Here is a 21,408-nt window from a genome sequence, read left to right as displayed (position 1 = left end):
AAATCATTTTCAAATTTGTATTTATTATCTTAGCATATATATATATATATATATATATATTTAATCATGAGAGGTTTTAATATACGTCACAATTTTAAAAGCAAAATTACTATCATATTTTACAAAGCTGAAAAAATTCATATTTTACAATGATCTTTTCTTTTGAATTTTAGAAAAGGGAAACTAATATTAAATATATTATTTTACAAATATTTTTTTTTAGGATTTGTAAAAAGGAAATTTTCTAGAAACAGATACTATTAAATAACATTTGAAATTAATTCTTTCTATAAAATAATTTTAAAATTTCGTATTTATTATCTTAGCATATATATATATATATATATATATATTTAATCATGAGAGGTTTTAATATACGTCACAATTTTAAAAGCAAAATTACTATCATATTTTACAATGCTGAAAAAATCATATTTTACAATGATCTTTTCTTTTTGAATTTTAGAAAAGGGAAATTAATATTAAATATATTATTTTACAAATATTTTTTTTTAGGATTTGTAAAAAGGAAATTTTCTAGAAACAGATACTATTAAATAACATTTGAAATTAATTCTTTCTATAAAATAATTTTAAAATTTCGTATTTATTATCTTAGCATATATATATATATATGTATATATTTAATCATGAGAGATTTTAATATACGTCACAATTTTAAAAGCAAAATTACTATAATGTTTTACAATGCTCACAAAAAAAAATTATATTTTACAATTATCTTTTCTTAAGGATTTTAGAAAAGGGAAAATAATATTAAATATATTATTTTTAGGATTTGTGAAAATGAAATTTTCTAGAAACAGCTACTATTAAATAACTTTTGAAAATATTATTAAATATTATTAAATTTTCGTATTTATTATCTTAGCATATATATATTTAATTTTGAGAGATTTTAACACATGTCGATATATTAAAAAGAAAATCAATATCATATAATTACTTTCTTAATATTTTTAAAAAGAAAAATTATTATTAAATAATATTTATAGTTACTTTTTCACAATTCGAGTTTTTGTTATTATCTAATTATATATTTTTAATTAGAAGATGGTTTAACGCATATCAGAATTTTAAATATATAATTGCCATGTGTCACAATGGTGTTAATTATCAACTTTGAAGAAACAAACTTGTATATAATAAGATTTACTTAATGTTTCATTGATTATAAAAATTAACGTAAAAATAACTAACAAAGATAATTATCAAAAATTGAAGGGAAAATACCTAAATTAAAAATATGTGATGGGCTCCAACTTTAACACAGCCCAATAAGAATCATGGGCTAAACCGAAAAGGAAAAGGAAACTCAGTTTGTTTCCTTTTGTGATAAACGTCGGTCTAAAATAAAAGCCATATTAAAGAAAAGGAAAATCCAAGCGGCGTGGTTAAGGTTCTTCTATTTAGCGAGAGAGAGAGAGAGAGAGATAACAATAAAAAAAAAATAAGGGTTTTGATATTGATTTCTAACGATGTTTCCTCGATCGTCAAAAATCAATCAACAATCAACCAGATTTGACGAGGAGGATGAGTATTTACGTCCGCTGTATGAGTTCCGGCGTCGAGCGAATGAATCCGATGTATATGTTCATGGGCCCATCACAAATTTCCGTCAACTTATTCGATCATCAGAAAACAATCAACCGTCACTCTCGATAACCAGATTTGACGAGGAGAATGAACGAAACGATGTATGTAATTATTTCATCTCTTTAATTTTATCTGTTTACAAGTTTGATCTGATTGTTATAGATGTTTTTTTTTTTTTTTTTTTTCTCTCTGGGGTTTTCCGTCAACTTATTCGATCATCAGAAAACAATCAACCGTCACTCTCGATAACCAGATTTGACGAGGAGAATGAACGAAACGATGTATGTAATTATTTCATCTCTTTAATTTTATCTGTTTACAAGTTTGATCTGATTGTTATAGATTTTTTTTTTTTTTTTTTGTTCTCTCTAGGGTTTCGACATAGAAGGCATCCGTGGTTCCGGATTAATGCCTTTTAGCTATCAAGGTCTCTCGACCTTTACATATCCCTATCGTCCTTTGGTCAAACGTTATGCGAAATTGGGTCTTCATCGCTACAATATAAAAGAGGTATTTTTTTGGTATCTGAACAATACATATTGTGTATATGTTATCACAAATTTATTTGTTTTTCAGGGTACAAACTTTGAGCTAGATGCTCTAATCAAATTCAACATGAGGAGCGTTGGTGCTTGCTCTTTCCTCATAACCTTGGCTGCACGCGATACAGTTGCCGGTCGTCCCATGCAAATTTTTCAGGTTCGGGTGGATGAAAACCGATATGGACTTTTGGATGCGACTTGCACTACTGCTAGAATTAAAGGTAACAAAGATTGATTTAAGTTTTGCCTTCTTCTTAACTAAGAGTGATTGATCTGTGTTGCATTGTTCTCTTCGTTTTATTTCCTTCTTATAAATATACAAGTTGGGTTTTAAGTATTAATTAATCTCATTTACATTCATAGGAGAGAGTACCGATGGATTTTGTCTACCCCAGCCGGTTTATGGATTCCCTGGTTGGCCCTCAGATGATGGTGTTTTTGATGCTAGCGAACGCTTTTGCTCGGTAAAAATGGTTTCCCCTGTTTTGCTTATGATCATCAAATAAGAAACAAGTGTAAAAATATGTCTTTGTTAATCATGCAGGTGGAGATATCAAAGTTGAGGAGCAATCCCTGGATTCGTTTGTACCTGGAGCTTACTGTTTATACAAAAGATCGGAGGATTTCAGATGCAAGTATTGTTTTTTTTTTCCTTTGTTTTTGCATATCAATGCACTTATTTTATGATACTTATTAACATGACGCTTTTAAAAAAAAAAATTTGTTGTTGTTTTTGCAGGAGTATCTATCTAAGTTGGAGATTGTGAAAGTGGTTATAGAAACTATCTATGATGAGCCTCCGCTCAAGGCTAAGAGTTCAGTCCTCTACATAGTTTTCAAGGGATTGGCTAGGAGTGGTTTCGGTGAGCAACTTGAACGCAAAGCTATCATTAAAAGTGTCTTTGATGAGCAAACAGGATCCTTGTCTCTCATGGGTGATTTGTGCAAGTCACAAGACGATGTGACTTTTATGAGTGTGGAAGAAATGCATTATCGTTTTCGCCAAAGCTTAGGCGCCGTTTAGGCTTACTATGTTGATAAGATTAAGTGCTATGTGGATCATATTAAGTATTGAAAAGAAGAGTGTATGTGGACATTATTTATATACATATGTGTATGAGTGTATCAAAATAGTGTGTGATTAGAACATCTCCAATGGTTTCTCTCATTTTTTCTCTCACCAATGGTTTCCCTCGTTTTTTTCTCAAAATGATTTAAACTCAAAATGAGGTTGTGATTTGCTCCAATGGTTCCTCTCATTTTCTCCCTCAATTTTTATTATATTCATTTTTTAACTTTTTTTTATTGCAAATAACACCATTTATTTTATAAGATTTTAGACTATACTCATTTATTTTTAAATTCTACAATTAACCAAACTTTAACTTATAAGAAACAAATATTTATTACATTAATAAAGTTACATAACAACATACAAAATAATAGTAGAGTTTTACTTAAACAGTACTATTATTATATTTTTTCCACTTTGTATTAGTTATGTATCTCGATGGTATTGTTTTCTATTTTATTTTCTTTTAATTATATATTATAATTTATAAAATTATAAGTTATATTTTAATAACAAATTATTAGTAATTATATTTTAAAAAGTTTAATCAGTATATACATATTGGATATAAAGTTATAAAAATTATGTTTAATATTAATGTTTTGTTTATGCATAAAATAAAGATTGTCAAAACTAAAGGACTATTATGTAAATAAAAAAATTTGACATCAAAATGAGTTTGTGAATAGTGTTCCCTCAAATTTGAGGGAATAATGTTCATATCCTCATTTTTTCCTTCAAAATGAAGTACCATTGGAGATGGATTTCTCTCATTTTTTGATGTTTTCTCTCATTTTGATGCACCATTGGAAAAGCTCTTAGTCAAGTAAATGGGTGAGTGACAGCAAAAAGAAAAGGCAAGTAAACGGGACATTTACCTTTAGTAATATGATATAGTTTAAAAGAAAATTTAATTATATCAGATTATGGTTTCAATTGGTGATCACTTTTTATGAAAAAAATTATGATGAATGTGTTGTTCTTCAAAATTGATAGAAACATTTTTACTTTTTTGTTCATTTATTTGAACATGTAATATATTTTTAATAAATGATTGTGTTGACAATATGACTCTAAAATTCATATAATATGATCTCAAACAAAATAATTATGTTTTTTAGTATAAAATCGAATAAACCAAAAACCGACGGTATATAAACCGAACCGAACCAAAATAAATATGGATTTAGAATGGTAGTTATATTTTACTAACCGAAATACCAAAAACCAAAAAAAACCGAACCAAAATCGAACCGATATCCGGATTGAAAACTCCTAGTTTCTACTTGTAACTATATATACTCGTCTGAGACAATGAATATATGCATCCTTATCCACAACTTTAGTTTTCTGAGTCACGTTTTCACTTGCACCTATTGTGGTCGTATTGGTCATGAAGAGAAGACATGCTATCAACTTCATGGGTTTCCATCAGATTCTGAAGTTTCTGAGCCTCAGTCAAGCATACCAGTAATTAATAATCATAACAATGGATCTCAATCTCAACCAAAAAACCCATCAGAGATAATAGAGACTCTAGACCCTAGGGCTGACAAAGAGAATGCATACTGGTTATACAAAGATCCTCATGGTGATTGATATACACGAACCTTTCTCTCTAGCACAACTCAAAGCTTGGAACGACGCAGACCACTTCTTCAACAACTTCAATGTCCGTCTGGATGTTGGGGGGCAGAGCCTGGAATCTGCAGTTTTACTAACCGATGTTACTTCTTCCAGTTTTTAGCTGAAGACTAGATTCAGTGAAAGTGGTTTCAGTTATCTTTTTATTCTCTTTAGATTGCATTAGGGTTGCTCCTCCTTTTATATAAACAGCAAATAAAGAAAAAGGGTGTGAAGCTTTACCAACCCATTCTTCAATGAGAGTTTGTTTTTTTCAAAATCATTGCTTCAAGATTCTTGTCCTATATTTATAATGTTGGCAAAAAGCCTGAAACACAAATATGGGATTTATGGAAAATTAAATCAATGTTTGTGAGAGAAGTTGCAATGACTTCCTTAGTCTTGCATAATATATTCTCATACTATATAGGGAAATTCACATGAAATGTATTTTGTATTTTTTTTCCTAATACTGACGAGTGAAGAAGAATACGACCTTGACTAGTTTAATTAAGGTTACTAAAATTACAAAAGTTGCCAAGTTTAAAATAGTATAAAAGTTACTATAAGTCTATAACTGCAGAAATAACAAAAACAAAACTTTCGTATGATAATAAATAAATTAATGAGTGCTGCTGGATATTGAATATTGTAATAAACAGTGTTAAAGAGAGAAAAAACAATTTTAATAAATTAGAAAGAAAATAAAAACGAGAAAAAAAAACCCAATTTCTCCGAGGTCACAACTCGAAAAAACCCAGAGAGAGCTTGCGAAGAAGAAGAAGAACCTTTTATATAGTTCTCTCCATTTTCGTATGATTCGCGACTCATCCTCATCATACCATTCCTTTTTCAATTCAATTTCTCATTTTTTATTTTTTTCTATTTTAATCTCTCTCTCTCTCTCTCTCTCTCTCTCTCTCTCTCTCTCTCATACACCTGTTGAAATCTGTAACAGCGAGAGCTAAATGTTGATTGGTTAGATGAGAATTTGAGATTGCTCAAGTTTCGATTTCACGATGGACAACGGGCACGAGGAGAGACTCGTCGAGAAGTTCTCAGGAGTGGGTCTCAGAGAATCTTCCAATGAAAACGATAGCTTGTTCCAGGTCATCAAAGCTGTTGAAGCTGCCGAAGCCACAATCAAGCAACAGGTCTTTGTGGCTTTTATCTGAACTTTTACTACTTTACATAATCAGGCTTTGTGTAACTTTACTTAGGGCTTAGTTATGTAGCTGCAAAAATAGAATTGAAGTTTTTGAGTTCTAGATCCGTTTAGGAACTTCTCGGCTCCTTTGCATTTACTGCTACTGCATAGTGAATGGTTTCGATCTGATTACTTACTTTGGAGCAACAACATATACTCTAAATGGATTTTTTTTTTTTTTAAATTGGTGAAAATCTTGAGCGTCTCTCTCTGAGTGTGTTTTGTGTGTATATTGCTCTGCTTAGGTGGAGGAGAATAACCTCTTAAAGTCTGAACTTCAGAGAAGATATCTCGAGCTTGCCAAATATGTAAGTTACTTGAATCCTCATGGTCCCTAGTGAATCTCAAGGGTATTTTCCTTAGATCTCTGTTGACATTAGGGTGTTTTGACCAGATTTGGAAAGTATATGTTTTTTTTTATGCTAGTTTGTTTTTTTTGGTTCTCTATCTTTCTTAGAAATCAGGTGAAACCACGCCCCAAGCATCTCACTCCGCTGGATCTTCTCCGTTGCACCAGTCAGTTGATCGGAGGAAGGGCGTGGTCAGTGCTCCAGGTGCTGGTTCATCAGGTATGCTAGTTGTTCACCAGCCTAATGGAGAGGAAGCTACTGTGAGTAATCGTTTTGAAGACCGTTCTGATGGAATCGTGACTAATGGCATCGCAAGGGGAGCCTCTCAGTTGTCTTCTACGCCGTCTACAATATCACTATCTCCTATGAGGTACCTTAATCTCTAACTGATACTGGCCTTCTGCTGTTGCAGTTTTATTGTTAATCTCGTGGTTCAGTCATATTTGCATCAACACTCTTGTGTTCTTTTAATTCAGTGTCTGATTTTCCTTTGTTAGATTGGAAGGAGAACGTGACTCGCACATCGTTTCGTCTACTCATGAGTTGATGCCAGTAGGTGAAGTAAATAATTCGGGGAGTGCATGGAAGCAGGTTTAAGTCACTCTTACTAAGTCTTGTTTTTCTAGTGAAAGTTAGAAAAATGTTTCCCTGACCATGCAAGTATCCAGGAGCTTATTCACAAGGTCAACGAACAGGAACAAGAGATTGTGCGGTTACGAAAATATCTTGCTGACTATGCTGTCAAGGTGAATGTCTTGTTTCTTAGGGATGCTTGGTTTACTTTATGCTACATTGTCTGACTAACCTTTTGGCCTGTTTTTAGGAAGCTCAAACACGCAATGAGAAATATGTCTTGGAAAAGCGTATTGCGCACATGCGAGTGGTAAGTTTTTTCTAGTTATAACAAAAAATTTGTAACTTTTCTTTCTCGACTTGAATCTTCTTGTTCATATATCCTTCTTGTTGTGTCAGGCATTTGATCAACAACAACAGGACCTTGTTGATGCTGCATCAAAAGCACTCTCTTATAGGCAAGAGATTATTGAGGAAAATATTCGCCTGACATATGCCTTACAGGTATTATCATCTTGTATCTTGGGATATGCGACAATACTTTTGTGTTGATCTTTGTTTCTACTCTATCTCAAAGTTGGATCTGTCTTTAGCACCTCACTTCTATTTGTACATCTAAATGGTAACGGCCTTTTTCTCTCTATCAGGCTGCAGAACAGGAGAGATCTACATTTGTATCGTACTTGTTACGTCTTCTATCTGAATATTCGCTGCATCCACAGATCTCTGATTCTCAGTCTATTGTTAGCAATGTCAAGGTTAGTTCCAAATTTTAAAGTTTTATCTTGTGTTAGTCGTTTTGTTTTGCACTTCAGATCTCCTTGATCGTCTGTCTTTGAAAACTATTTAGTTTGGTGGTTGCTCTGCATTTTGCTGATAGTTTCAACTTCGCCGTGCTTGAAATTCATAGATGACTTGTGATTGATGTTTACATCTATATTCATACGTATTCAGGTTCTGTTTAGGCATCTGCAGGAGAAGCTTCTTTTGACTGAGGTATGATATGCGGGTATGAGATTTGCTGACGTCAAATTTCAGCGTTTTTAACAGTTTACAATTGATGCTGGAGCTATTACATACTGATTTAGACTAAGTTGATTCTTTCTACTCTTTTCCCTTGTCTGATACTAGACAAAGCTAAAGGAGACAGAGTACCAATTAGCACCGTGGCAGTCGGATGTAAACCACTCAAATGCTTCGCCTTTGTCACCATATCATCCTGTTGGTGCTTCTTTGAGATACTCAGTAAGTTCGTATACCTCTGCGTAATATTGACGTGCTTAAGTGACTTGAATACAAAATTCATTCGTTTCTTTCTATCAGACAGATCAAGAACAGTATCACCAAGATGGGCGTGGTGTACCAGCGGCGAGTAATTACCATCTTGATGGTCCTGAGAGGTATTAATGCACTAGATTTTCTGTTGATTCCCGGATAGCTGATATAGTAGTGATTCTTAATGAATGTGGAAAATAAGGAATATTGTGAGTTTTTGGGGAAAAATGGACTGGGCTAAGCTATATGGAGTTATTGGTGGATTAATACTTTTGATTGCAATATTGAAATTATTTTGATGATCAATGTCTCCTTTGTTCCAGTAGATCACCAGCCTTTCAGATGCCTTTGCAACCAGCTTTTAATCAAGATGAATCTAATGGACCAAATAACCGTGTTCAGTTTCGTGAGCCTCTCAGCAATACATTTATGGACGATCCATATGCAGAAGTACAAGCAGATACAAATCAAACTTCGGAAAATGCGAATTATGCAGCTGGGTTTGATGAGCCAAGCCCCTCAAATTACCCCAATTTGCCCCCAGTTCTTGAAGAGCCAACTTCATCTTTTTCTGAGGGTAATGGCTAATAATAACAGTGGCATTTTGCCAAATTCAATCGCTGTCTTCCACTTTGTCTTAAAATGTTGTGAATCACTCCTTGCAGCTGCAGATGATGATCCGTTGCCAGGGATAGCAGACCTACAGATATCAGGAGAACCTTTTCCTGGACGAGAGCTTCTGGCTTCTGGACACTCCATCCATGGAACGACAAAATGTAATTTTGAGGTACAGGCTAAATAGAAATCTGTATTACTTACCGGGGTTTATTTGTCAACTTGCACTTAAATATCTTCTTCCATTCTTGAAAATCTCAGTGGGTGCGGCATCTGGAAGATGGCTCAGTGAATTACATTGAAGGTACACATTTTTCACCTACCACTTTTTTCTCAAAGATTATATTTCGTTTTTTTTCTTGCAATTGAATATGGCGATAAGAGAGCTTAACTGTTGACAATATCCAAACATAGGAGCAAAGAAGCCAAATTATCTTGTTACTGCCGATGATGTTGATTTATATCTTGCTATTGAAGTTCACCCCTTGGACGACAAGAATCGCAAGGTTTGTTTTCTTATATGTATTTACTTCAAAAACTTCCAATTTACTTGATTAACCATAAGTTTAAATATGTTTGTGGACTTTATTAATCTGCTAGACCCGATAACCATTTTGTTACCTGGCTGGTTCAGTTTTACATGTGATTCATACGATTCATTTTTCTTTACTTTACTGTGATTCTAGGGGGGGCTTGTGAAGGTCTTTGCCAATGAGAATTGCAAGATTACATGTCGTAAGTTTATGCTTTTTACTTATGAAAATCTTGCTCGCTGATATTCTCAACAAAACTAAATCCATGGCTTGTTCAATCCATTATTAACTTCAATTCGAGAAGCACTACTAAGAAACCTGTTGTTGTTTTGACCTTCAAGAGTGAAAGAAATTATAGCTACAAGACTTGTCAGTTTAAAATTCAGTTTTGGTTTCTCATGTCTGTTTTATTTTGGTTTGTTCCAAAACTCAATTCTAGCTTCTTCGTTAAGCTCAGTTTGCTGTTATTATTCTTAGATACTGCCGGGATCATTACACCAAATATTCTGAAGCTATCTGGTAATTGTATTCCTTTTTTTATTTACACAGATCCAGAGATGCAGAGTCATATAGAGAAGAATCTTCATAACAGCCATGCATCGTTCAAGGTTTACTATGCGGTATGGCAGTTCTGGTATTTCATCATCTACAATTTTTATGTGTTCTTAGGCTTCTTAGAATGTTCCTTCATATACCTTTATTTTCCCTTTTCATTATGTGATACCTTTTTTTGAAACAGATTGGTTATATGGATATATGGGAAGCAGCTACTTTGTCTATCAAGAAAGAAGGCTATAGCATCAAACCAAGTAACGATCCTGTAATTACAGAAAAGTTCTCCTCTTCTACCACTGTAAGAGCCTTTCCTTGTGCTCTCCTTTTTCTTATAAACTTGATCTTCACTGCATTATAATGTTAGCTTATGTACTGAATGTAACTAAGTGTAAAAAATGATGAACTAATGCTATGACCTTTCTATGGTTCTTTTAGGTTGCGATTCCCTTTGAACAGCCTGCGGATTTTGTGATTATTGGTAGTGATGGCGTGGAGCATCTCTTTCGGGTGCATAATGATGCAACGGATTTTAGCTGGTAAGTAATATCTTTCTCTGAATGAGCCTAAACCTGGACCTAAAGGCATTGAATATTTTTCTTGTGTTAACTTTCTAAGTGGAGTTGTTTAATGCGTTCCAAGTCTTCATTTCAACTTCTCGGTTTCTTGTATTAAACCGCCAATCTTTTGTCTTTTTTTTTGTTCTATTTGGGACAGCTCAAGAGACACAATTGTGCTCACCCTCAGATTATTTATTAAGAAGGTAATGTTTCTGGCAGTTAATCAGTTATCTTTTTCATGATATCCATATAAGGGAAACTCATCATACAAAGATTAGCTTTACGATTGGTTGATCATTTGATTTTCTAATTTTCTTGCAGGCTCTGCAGAGAAAGAAGGGCAAGAAAAAAGGATTTTTGTTTAACAAATGAGTTTTTGGTAAATAAAATATTGTTGGCTCTTTTTCTCTGACAATATTAGAGATAGTCCTTGACTGATTGTGAAATGTTATGCAAGTCTTGATGTAGTAGCTGATTAAAAAAAACAATTCAATCAATTTCAGTACAGAAGAAAAATGAGCAAAAAATAATAATGGCCCTTTGTTCTTGACTTCTTGTTAAAACTAATATAAACATAAATCAAACTCATTAGCACATTCATGTTATTACATAAACGCAACAGAAAGATTACACTTAGTTAACAAATCTACCACTCTTCCCACTTGTTCATGAAGTCATCCCACATAGTAAATGCAATGGAGTCTCGTAGAGAATCAGCAACAAGCTCCCTAGGGGTAGTAGAATCCATGTGCAGCAACTCTAGCTCTTCTTCTTCCTCTTCTCCACGAGATTCCTCCTCTGCAGCAGCAGCTTCTTTACCTTCAGCAGCAAAGAGCCAGTCGCCAACTCCGTCTTCCCTTTTAATGAAATTATGCAGAGCACACGTCGCAATCATCAGATCTCTCTGGACTTGAAAATGGTAAGGAGGCGCTGATTTCAGGATTGGAAAACGAGTTTTCAGCATGCTGACTGATCTTTGTATAACGTTGCTTAGACACATGTGCCTATGGTTGAAAAGATCATGAGCGTTCTGCGGCATCTGGCGTGCGCCACGGTACTCGTGGAGACCGTACCTAGCTCCTTGGTATGGAGCAATGAACCCTTCTGTGTTTGTGTAGTTTCTGTCAACAAGATAGTATTTCCCTGGCAAACAAAGGTAGAGTCATTATAGGACTTGTAGTAACAATCTCAAAGGATGTTCTGTATGTAGAAGAAAGTTAAAAAATACCTTTGGGAGGTCGAGGGAAGTTCTGGTTTGGATCATCCAGGACTGCTCTTAAGATGCGTGAATCGTTGATGGAGCCTTCCCATCCAGGGCATACAAATATAAACTCCAAATCAAAGTTGCAAGCTACAAGCACGTTCTGTGTAAGTATCCCTTTCTTGTTCTGAAACCGAGGCTGGTCTTTTATAGGAAGGTTAGCAAGAAGCTTCAAGCCATCTATAACTCCAATACAATCCTGAGGGGAAAGGCCATAAACAAATCAAACTAAAGAACATTGTTGCATCATGTTCTATGATGATATGTTCTTTCTTTACCTTGAAATATGGATAAAGCCTTTTGCTACTGACTATATCTTCATGTGTTTCCAAAACCGGTGGCTGAAAAAAACCGCGTGACACCGCCTTAACCGCCTTCAACACATTGTTGAAATGGCGGCTAATGGTTTCACAAGAGAGGTGGAACCTCTCTTGTATAACTCTGATTCGCTGGTTATGACCTATAATGCTTAAGAAAATAGCAACCTGCTCTTCCACCAGAACAGTGATGGTATCTCTCAGCAGTCCTTTCTCTCTAAAAGTGTCGGATAGTTTGTGAAACAGACGCTTATCCATCCGAAGCACTTCTCTGCAATCTTCAACGGGTCCTTGTAGCAAGTCTTTTAAATATGTACCTCTTGTAGAAGGCGAAGTTCCCGGAGGTTGGTTTACTAGACTTTGGTAGTACAAGTAGCCAGCAGCTGCAGCAACTAGTTCCATCTCATCTAGTTCTATGTCGAAATCGATGCTACTAGTGGAAGAATCTGAAAATATAGCCAAAGGTAACAGTAAGTGTTCTAAAAATCGGTCTAGGCGAGTCTAGCCGTCTGCTTAAGTGGCAAAATCGGATTTTTAAACGGTTTAAACGTTCGTCCGACTAATCAATAATCCTCTATAAAGCTCCTAATTACCGCCTAGCTATTTTTTTTTAACATTAGTAACAATGTAACTAAAATAATGTCATTATGATAAGTGTTTGTACCAGTGACAATATCAAATGTTTGTTTCAAAGATTGTTTCAAACACCTTGTAAGTTATCACCGTTCTTTTTAGTCAAAGCTGCTGCTCTCATTTTGGAAGCTGCTGCGAGTTCTAACATGGCTTCAACTATGGCAACACCACCAGCCTTGCGGTTTCTCCTGCGAGACGGTACAGAACCACCAGAAGGTGCTGTCGGAATACGCTTGTTGTGTCCGTTAATGACGTGTACTTCGTCTCCAGAGCCGCCAGAGGAAAGTTCATCATCATCATCATCACCATCACCAGACATCATTCTTCAACATGCAAAAACCAACGCAAGTGATTCAGACAGAAGAGAATGTGAGAAGCTTTAGTACACGACCTTAGCTCAAAGCATCAAGTTTGAACAAGAAGAAGGTTTGGTTCTGAGAAAGATTGAGCGATTGCTAATGGCCTCGAACATTAGGGATTCTAACAATTGAGTCCTGTCCCTTAGTTTTGTTTTCTTTTCATTAGTCGCTCAAAACTTTCAACACTTTATGTCTTTGGCGTCATATTTTATCCGAAATCAAATTAGCCCAGAATCCATAAAATATATTTTAATTTGTCTACTTGAGATGATTAACCAAGTGGCTAATCTTCAATATCTCCAAAAAAAAAAAATTGTCGACTTGAGATGATTAATCAAGTGGTTAATCTTCATTATCTCAGACTAAATATTAACAGAACCTCTTAAACTTATTACTCATGATTCGCCAATGAATTAATCACAATGACAAATAAAATTGGGAAGAAGAAAGAAAAATCCAAAGGGGATTGATTATCTATAATCTTTTACTAATTAGCAATTAAATTATTTAATTTGAATAAAGTTTACAAAAGAAAAGAACAAGAACACAAGAAGAGACTCAAAATAAACTATAATCTCTAACAATAGATCAGATAAAGACATGAAAAGCTTTTTATTTTCTCTTCAGCTGGGAGCCAAGAAATGAACACGAGCAAGTGTGTACTCTTTCCCAGCAATCCAAACACCAGTCTGTGACCATTGTACATCTTCCCAATCCAGATTCTCCTCCAACACCTGTTTCTCAATTCCACAAACATCATCATCATCACTTTTATAATTAACAAAAAAATACAAGAATTTTACTAAATTAATGTTAACCTCGACGTGATCTGGTGGGAGTGGAAACCCGATATCCCGCATAAGCTTCTGAGGGAGAGGTTTCTTACATCGTGACCAACGGAAAACATCAATTACACTGTTGTCTGAATCTGTATCTGTTTTTTCACCGTCTGTTGTCACATGAGGGATATCGGGTTTCCTCCATCGTAACCAACGGAAAACGTTTAAGGAAAACATGACAGAGTTGTTATTGTTATCCATCTCCTTAGCTTCTTCGGATGATGAGTGTTGTTGTTGTTGTTGGGAGGCTTGGAATGCTTTCATAGTCTTCTCTCCAGCGAAACAGAGCTCATACCTATTTGCCATACAAAAGAGTTTGATTTAGCATGTAATAATATCTCATTAATGTTTGATATAAACATGTGTTTAAATACCTGGATGAATGTGTTTCAAGGTACAAAACTTCTCCTTTCTTCAAGCGAGCAGAGGTGAAAAGAGGCTTTTTCAGACCCTTATCGGCCACAACGCTTATGCTATATTTGATCCTGCAAGAAACAAAAAAGAAAAGTAAATCAATGCGTGGGTAAAAAGTGATCTTAGGAGGTAAAGATTATCTAAAGCATTGTGCGGAAGTTTTCAGAGAGTTTACCAAGGTTCATTGCAGAGGTTGTATTGTATTGTTACTTCTCGAACAAGCCTTTGTTGCCGCTGAGCATTCTACAGAACGGTAAACAAGTCATCAGTACAGAAACATGTCTAATCAAATTTTGAAATGAAAGTGAAGTGAGGGATAGAGAATCAGAGATTTTAAAGTACCGAAGCTGCAGCTCTGGTGGTCATAGACTTATCAACAGCCATTGGTGCAAGTGTTGGCTCTGAGGAGTGTGTAAGAGAGGGTTCCAGTTCTATAGTTCCACCTCCTTTCTGAAATAAAAACACCAGTAAGGACTTGAACACGAATCCACTTTTTAAACTGGATATTATGAACATCCTGCCAAGGAAACATGGAGGACAGATAACAAAGAGATGTCAAATTACTTACCTTCAGTATATAGCACCCCTCAACTTTGTAACTGCATCCGATTCCAGCTCCCCATGATCGAGAACGGACGTTGTTCCTTAGCTTGGATGTATAGTCTTAACATATATATCCAATAAAAAAGTTTGTATATAAGTTCTCTCTAAATATAGACAAAAAACATGTAAATGTCAATAAAAAGGGAATAAAAGCAGATAGAGAAAACCGAACTTACAATCTTGTGACGGCAAGACTCTGATGGTAGCGCGCAACTCTTGCATTGACGGTGGAGGGGAAGCTGTGGGACGACAATAACCTGTGTGCATGAGAACTAGAAGACATACCAGAATCAGTGTTATGTTAGTTCAAAGCCAAGGCATGAAATGCAAAGATTCTTTAGGACACGTACCAGCAACAAGATCTGAATCATCTGTGTATATATCTGTTCCCCATAGCTGGCCACCTCTTACCTGCATAAACATAAGCCAAAGGTCTCAATATGCAATAAAAAAGATTATGAGAAAGTCTTTGGATGTATCTTGGTCTTACTCGGCGGTTAGTAGCAGTAACATACTCAGCTGGAATCTGAACTTCAAGAGTGGGGCCATTACTTGCGAAATCACCACTTTTGTCAGGCTTAGAAGATTCATATTCCTTCCACAATTTCATCAGTTCTTGCATACATTCCCCAACTTTGTAAACAACAATCGGAACCTCTGATTCGCCTAAATCATCAGTAAAACAAAATTCAACAAGCTGAGGCTCTGAACAGAACAATGTTCCATATAACAGCACAAAAAGTTTAATATTTGTAGTGAGATAAAAGCAGCAGAAACTTGATAAATGTGATCTCAACCTTAAGACCAATGTTGAAAACTGCAGAGATATAAGCAAACCAAATGAAGTAGCATTGAGGATGAAACCGAGTTTTTGGTCCAATCATTTTATATTTTAACATTCTACCGTTACTCTGCAACCTAAAGACAAGCCTAAGAAGGAAACCTCATAGATTAATTATCAAGTACAAGTGTGTGGCAGATGACCATCATCATCAATGCACATATAAAACGAATGCCAGTTTAACCGATTATTTTTCTTTCACTATTGTTCACCAAGCAGTGCAAATCGATCCTTTCTCGAAGACATAGTAACGAATGATTACCTTGTACCCTGCAAAGAAAACACACACACAATCAAACATGGATGATGCATTAGAAACCAGATTAGTGACTGACAAAAGTTCAAGGACTTAGACCAATTAACTAACTTACATGGTAAAAGAAACGAAGGAAAAATAAACTTCTTAACACAGAAAGTAAGGGAGGCGGCAGGGAAGAATATCGAAAGAGACGGCAAATTTAGGTTTACAAGGTGCAAAATTTTCTTTTACAGGCTTTTTAAAAGGAAAAAAAACAATAATGGTAATGAGATATTCTCAACAACAATCAATATCGCCTGCAGATTTGACTAAATATGTTCAAATTTCAACCAATCCTGGCGTCTCTACTCTCTCCAAAAAGGTAAAAAAAAATTATAGGATTAAGCTAAGATATGAGAGGCTGATACTAATTAGACAGCCTCAAAGATAAATGCGTAAGACAAAGAGACGCACCCTTCGTAGTTGTTCTGACTCCGTGAACGGACAAGGTCGTGGTTTGTTGGTTTGTGGGCTGCCTCTTGGTATCAGCATTCTCTTCCGTTGCTGAACTACATAAATGGAGGTATCCTGTTCCTTCTCTGCAGCTGCTTCACCCTAAAAACGCCCATATTCAGATTCGTTTTCACTGATTCTGCTTCGGTCTCTCTCCTTTTTGTCCCTTGATTCTCTTTCATCTTTTTCCCAGCCCTCTGGTTCGTTCTTCTCTGGTGCCACACATTCCTGTTCTGCAGATGCTTCACCCAGCTCTTTCTCAGCACCACTCCGTGGCTATCTTTCTCCTTCTCCTTCTCTCTTTAAGGTGCGCTTGAACCTTCAGCTCTCTTCCCTCTACGGTAAATCCTTCTGCTCTTTCCAAGCCAAGTGAGAGCATGCCCATCCTTAATCTCACCTTTTTGGTCATTGTAGTTCTGACTCTCCCGATCAAATTTTGTGAATTACTTTTTCCACTAAAACCATCGCCTAGACGCTCAGACTTAGCATCCCTGTCACTCTTAGGACCCTGAATCTCCCTCTTAGCCTCGCCATATATCTCTCTCCCATCAATCATGTTGTCTCTGCTCTCAAGTCTCAACCCTGGCATCTTTAGTACCATCTCTCGACTCCAACAGCACAGGGGTGTGAGTCAAATGAAGATCACCTGAAGAAACCGTAGCTGGCAGGGATGGAGAGGAGACCAATACACGCCTTGAAGAGGAGTGGTCTCTCTCCAATCCATCTCTAGGTTCACTTCTAGGACCCTTGACAGTTCTTGATTCAACCTCATAAGGAGCAGAGGAGCAAGTGGTGAGTGAGAGTGAGGAAACCTGTGAAGGTGAGGGGGTATGAGTGGATTTAGGGTAAGAAGAACCTGAATCCTCGTGAGGGTATTTGGCTGATGAAGAAGAAGAAGATGGATGAGTAAACATCCTCTTCGTGAGATCTCTTCGGAACACCACCACTCACTCATGACTTCAAATTCACAAACACCTTCAAAATTCACCGCTCCAGTAGACAGAATTGAAACTTACTCTTCTAAAATTTACACAACCACACAATGAATTGGTATCACCAGAACAGCCAATGATGCTCTAAAATGAAAACAGACAAACAAAAACGACAGGACACCAATTGAAACTGAAACTGAAACAGAGCACGGATGAGCAAACCCTTGTGGAGATGTTATGCCGTAAAATAAAAATGGCAGACTTGTTTGGGGCTTTTGGACCGTCCCTCTTCTGAGTACTTTTTCCCGTTTCTCGTTCGTTGCTTGATTGCTGCGCGATCTTGGACAAATGTTAATGATCTGGTTCGATCCGTCTCACAGACCCGTTAACCCGATATTTTAGTTTTTTTGTATATTGCGTACTTACCCTCATACTTATAGAATCTCTCGTAATTTTCACAAACTTTAACTTTTAAGAAGCTCTATGGGCCTGTTGACAAAAAAAAAAAAAATGCTCATATGGACCTAATAGATCGAACCCATCAGCAATAAGTCAACTGAGCTTGAGACTAGCTTCGGCATTCGGGTATTTGGTTCGGTTTTGGGTAAGTATATATCGGATAAATAATTCTTATACTTAATAGATATTTATGAGATTTCGATTTGCTTTCGGTTCGATTTCATGTCAGTTATGGGTGTTCGTTTAATATGTGAATATTATACAAAATATATTAGTTAACATATTAGTGTAAGTAGTCTACTGGTTACACACTTGCATAACCGTCAATCTAACCAGAGTTTGAGTTATTAAGATGTTAATTTTATAAGTATATAATGTATTTTAATACAGAAATACTATTTATATTTATAATATAAGAGAATACATAAATGATAATGTGGTATGGTGATAATAATTTTCTCATTCTTCTTATCCAACCCATGTTTGATTAGGTATATCAGAAAGATATTCGGATACCTGTTTGGTTTTTAATTCCGGTTGGGTTATTCGGATATAGAAATATATGAATCATTCGTGTATTTGAGAGTTTCGATTCGGTTCACTTTTTTTTTTGCCCGGGGCTATTTGACACCATCAATAACAAATCAAGGCCTAGTTTTTAATGTGGATTCCAGCGCTTCCTATACATTTTGGTGCTTGGCATTAAATGTTTATGGATATACTTTTTTTTTTTTGCTAAATAGTAAATATCGTTAACTAAATAATGAAAGTTTGATCACAATAGAAATTGAAATTCAAGATTGCTCAAAGAGCTGATCTGATCCTAGAGGCCGCAAAAAAAGTAAAAGAACATATAGCATCCATGAAAGATCTAAGGATATTGCAACAATACACTTAGAATTAAAGCTTAGCAACAAGTATCAACTAATTTCTTAACTCAAGCGTTTCCTAAACCCTTTGCTGATCGAAACCTGCAGAGAAGAGGAGTTTGGCTAAACGGGGATGGTTTGCCGAAGACTAACCCGAAGGTCTCTCGGGCTGCGACGACGGAGAGCCTGGCTTACACTCCGGTGCTAGCTGAGGAGGGACTTCGTTGAAACCAAACCCAATGCCACTCGGAAAGTAGCTGTCTAACTTGCCAAGATGTCTTCACTTGAAATAGAGCACATGAAACGATGGTCAAGCGTAGTCGGTATAATGCACCCCAATCCGACTACGCGACCCAAGAGATAAGCTAACCCATCACGGCCGTCGTAAAGAACAAAACCGGAGCTTGAAGAAGGAGATGAAGAACATGAGAAGTCCGAAGACCCTCAAAACAGGCTAGTCCAACCAATGGCAAGTCTCAATCGTCAGATATCAAGAGGTAGAGGCATCGGGACTATCCTCAGAGAACCCTAAGCATCCAACCACCCTAAACTCAACAGAGAGAGAACTGAACCGAGTTGACAGGAGGGAGCCATGGTAATGATACCTGAAACTAGATTCAGAGGCCCTCAACGGAGACCACAACTCCGCCGCTCTCTGAGGACGAATCCCTGAGGAGAGGCTCTACACCCTTTGAAGCTTCGTAGCCCTAGAACTCGTCGGGAGGCTGGTCGGAGAAAGGTGGAGAGGTAGCTACTCTCTCAACCTAAAACTCGATGACTAGCGATTCAGATCTGACCCAGATCCAAGGCCGACGCACTAAGTAGATCAAGGCCACCGGTGGTTCAAACGCTCGCGGCCTCGCCACACTCCAGGAAAGAGAAGAACACACTTCTACTTTCGTTTAAATCTGAAAAAACAGAGATCCAGAGTCACAGGAACAAGAAGAAAGCGACGCCGTAAAATAGGATCGGTGGGTGTGGCTAGAACAAGAAGAATCCGGTGGGGCAGGAGACCAACGGTGAAAACTATGTCGTCGGCCTCCTTGAAAACGGACGGCATAAATGGGTGAACTTGGGTTTGACGGCTGAGTGGGGAGAGACACCAGAGAGAAAACTTTCTCTCTCTTGCTTTTTCTTTTTGCTAAATTTAAATTTTCGTCGTTTATGGATATACTTAGTTTATGTTTTGAAGTCATATATATGAAGCTAGTTTTTGTAGCGCATGTCCAGGTTGAGCTATGTGTGTCTGACGTCGAGCTCTACGTGTCGAACATATACGGGCTTGGTTGACTTTTCTTTTATTGTTGCAATCTTTTTTGCTTTCTTAAGCAAAAACCGGTGTGCCGTTTTCAAATAAGTTAACGGAAAACATAGCTCTCATTAAATTCACCAACCACCAAATTCATGATTTATACTATATACCACCAGCGATCATGCATGAACCACTCTCATGAGAGCCTTCAATTCCATCGGAAAAAATATTTCAAAATTGAAAGACATGAGGATGTCTTTCACTATACAATCATTAGCATTTGTTCCATTGTTTCTAGTAGTGGTACATGCAGCCCTAGTAGTCATCACAGCCGAAGATGAAAACTCGCCGGAGGAGGCAATGTTTCCAGCGATGTTTGTGTTTGGAGACTCATTGGTGGACAACGGAAACAATAACCGTTTGAATTCGCTCGCTAGGTCCAACTATTTACCTTATGGCATCGATTTTGACGGTGGCCAACCCACCGGTCGATTCTCCAACGGCAAAACCATCGTCGATTTCATCGGTACGTCCATCTTTATACATATACGCGTATATGTATTAGATATTTTTTCTTGCTGTTTTTGAAATTGCAATAAATAGTTGTGTACCTTTAACCATTCTACTAAAGTGATTATACATATATACTTCTTTTTTTTTTGGTAAACTACGTATATACTTTTCACCAGCTGCTTTTCACTTATGCACATATGAACGACTCTTATAATGAAAGGGCCTTCATTCCTTAATTAGCCTCTCTACATGCATGTGGTTTTGGTGGCAATGGATGCATGTAAAACATTTTGGCATGAATTACTCTTTTTTTTTGTAATGAGAATAATTAATAATTAATAGGGGGAATTGAATGCAGGAGAGTTGCTAGAGCTGCCGGATATACCAGCGTTCATGGAAACGATAGACGGAGGAGTTAATGTTCTTCGGGGAGTGAACTACGCATCGGCTGCCGGAGGAATCTTAGAAGAAACCGGTCGCCATCTCGTACGCATGCACTTCTCTTAATTATCTAAATGTGTGTGTGTTTTTATGTTAGTGAATGGAAAGATCTCCAACGGTCTAATGTGTTTTCCACGTATGTTTTACTCATACACTAGGATAAGACCCGCGCCTTGCGCGGAATTAAGTTATTATTTTTATTATATTTTGGAGAATGAAACAATAGTTTGGCTTCATTTGGATTAGGGGTGTTCAATCCAGATATCGGATTGGTTTCGGTTCGGTTCGGTTTTTTTCGGTATTTTGGTTAGTAAAATATAACTACTATTCTAAATCCATATTTACTTTGACTTTAATCTTTCACATACTTTTGAAAGATTTCAACTGGACAACTAAATTGATCAG

At 36.3% G+C, this 21,408-nt stretch overlaps 4 protein-coding genes and 1 pseudogene across 7 annotated transcripts in view; 3 read left to right on the top strand and 2 right to left on the bottom strand.

Annotated features, from left to right (window-relative positions):
• Positions 1-1,409: 1,409 nt before the first annotated feature.
• Positions 1,410-3,308, top strand: LOC106315490 (UPF0725 protein At1g02770-like). 2 transcript variants are annotated; one of them, XM_013753231.1, is made up of 6 exons: positions 1,410-1,718; positions 1,990-2,127; positions 2,194-2,380; positions 2,523-2,623; positions 2,704-2,790; positions 2,899-3,308. In XM_013753231.1, exons 1-6 carry the CDS (start codon positions 1,500-1,502, stop codon positions 3,181-3,183), a joined length of 1,017 nt encoding a protein of 338 aa, XP_013608685.1. In that variant the 5' UTR covers positions 1,410-1,499; the 3' UTR covers positions 3,184-3,308. The 2 variants fall into 2 exon arrangements, with proteins under 2 accessions (XP_013608685.1, XP_013608686.1); XM_013753232.1 differs by having other exon boundaries at positions 2,704-2,794.
• Positions 3,309-5,569: 2,261 nt separating this feature from the next.
• On the top strand, positions 5,570-11,052 carry LOC106318747. 3 transcript variants are annotated; one of them, XM_013756863.1, is made up of 22 exons: positions 5,570-5,667; positions 5,813-6,008; positions 6,307-6,369; positions 6,519-6,781; positions 6,909-7,002; positions 7,080-7,157; positions 7,235-7,294; positions 7,384-7,488; positions 7,632-7,742; positions 7,939-7,980; positions 8,116-8,229; positions 8,308-8,384; positions 8,583-8,836; positions 8,925-9,046; positions 9,136-9,178; positions 9,289-9,380; positions 9,561-9,609; positions 9,957-10,027; positions 10,147-10,260; positions 10,398-10,498; positions 10,677-10,722; positions 10,841-11,052. In XM_013756863.1, exons 2-22 carry the CDS (start codon positions 5,874-5,876, stop codon positions 10,889-10,891), a joined length of 2,085 nt encoding a protein of 694 aa, XP_013612317.1. In that variant the 5' UTR covers positions 5,570-5,667; positions 5,813-5,873; the 3' UTR covers positions 10,892-11,052. The 3 variants fall into 3 exon arrangements, with proteins under 3 accessions (XP_013612317.1, XP_013612316.1, XP_013612318.1); XM_013756862.1 differs by having other exon boundaries at positions 5,575-6,008; XM_013756864.1 differs by having other exon boundaries at positions 5,576-6,008; positions 8,586-8,836.
• Positions 11,053-11,070: 18 nt separating this feature from the next.
• Positions 11,071-13,191, bottom strand: LOC106318749 (putative nuclease HARBI1). The gene is made up of 4 exons (XM_013756865.1): positions 12,806-13,191; positions 12,059-12,543; positions 11,748-11,979; positions 11,071-11,662 (listed from the first exon to the last, which is right to left on the bottom strand). Exons 1-4 carry the CDS (start codon positions 13,050-13,052, stop codon positions 11,166-11,168), a joined length of 1,461 nt encoding a protein of 486 aa, XP_013612319.1. The 5' UTR covers positions 13,053-13,191; the 3' UTR covers positions 11,071-11,165.
• A 381-nt stretch (positions 13,192-13,572) lies between these two features.
• On the bottom strand, positions 13,573-17,093 carry LOC106315303 (annotated as a pseudogene).
• A 3,202-nt stretch (positions 17,094-20,295) lies between these two features.
• Positions 20,296-21,408, top strand: part of LOC106317487 (GDSL esterase/lipase At5g08460) — a 4,249-nt gene continuing 3,136 nt past the window's right edge. The window contains exons 1-2 of the mRNA XM_013755299.1: positions 20,296-20,575; positions 20,921-21,048. Coding sequence (XP_013610753.1) covers positions 20,296-20,575; positions 20,921-21,048 — 408 coding nt within the window. The remainder of the gene's footprint in view (positions 20,576-20,920; positions 21,049-21,408) is intronic.

The sequence above is a fragment of the Brassica oleracea genome, chromosome C9 (genome assembly GCF_000695525.1).
Source record: "Brassica oleracea var. oleracea cultivar TO1000 chromosome C9, BOL, whole genome shotgun sequence".
In the NCBI taxonomy this organism is placed as follows: Eukaryota; Viridiplantae; Streptophyta; class Magnoliopsida; order Brassicales; family Brassicaceae; genus Brassica; species Brassica oleracea.
This window is presented reverse-complemented; position numbering and strand designations above follow the sequence as displayed.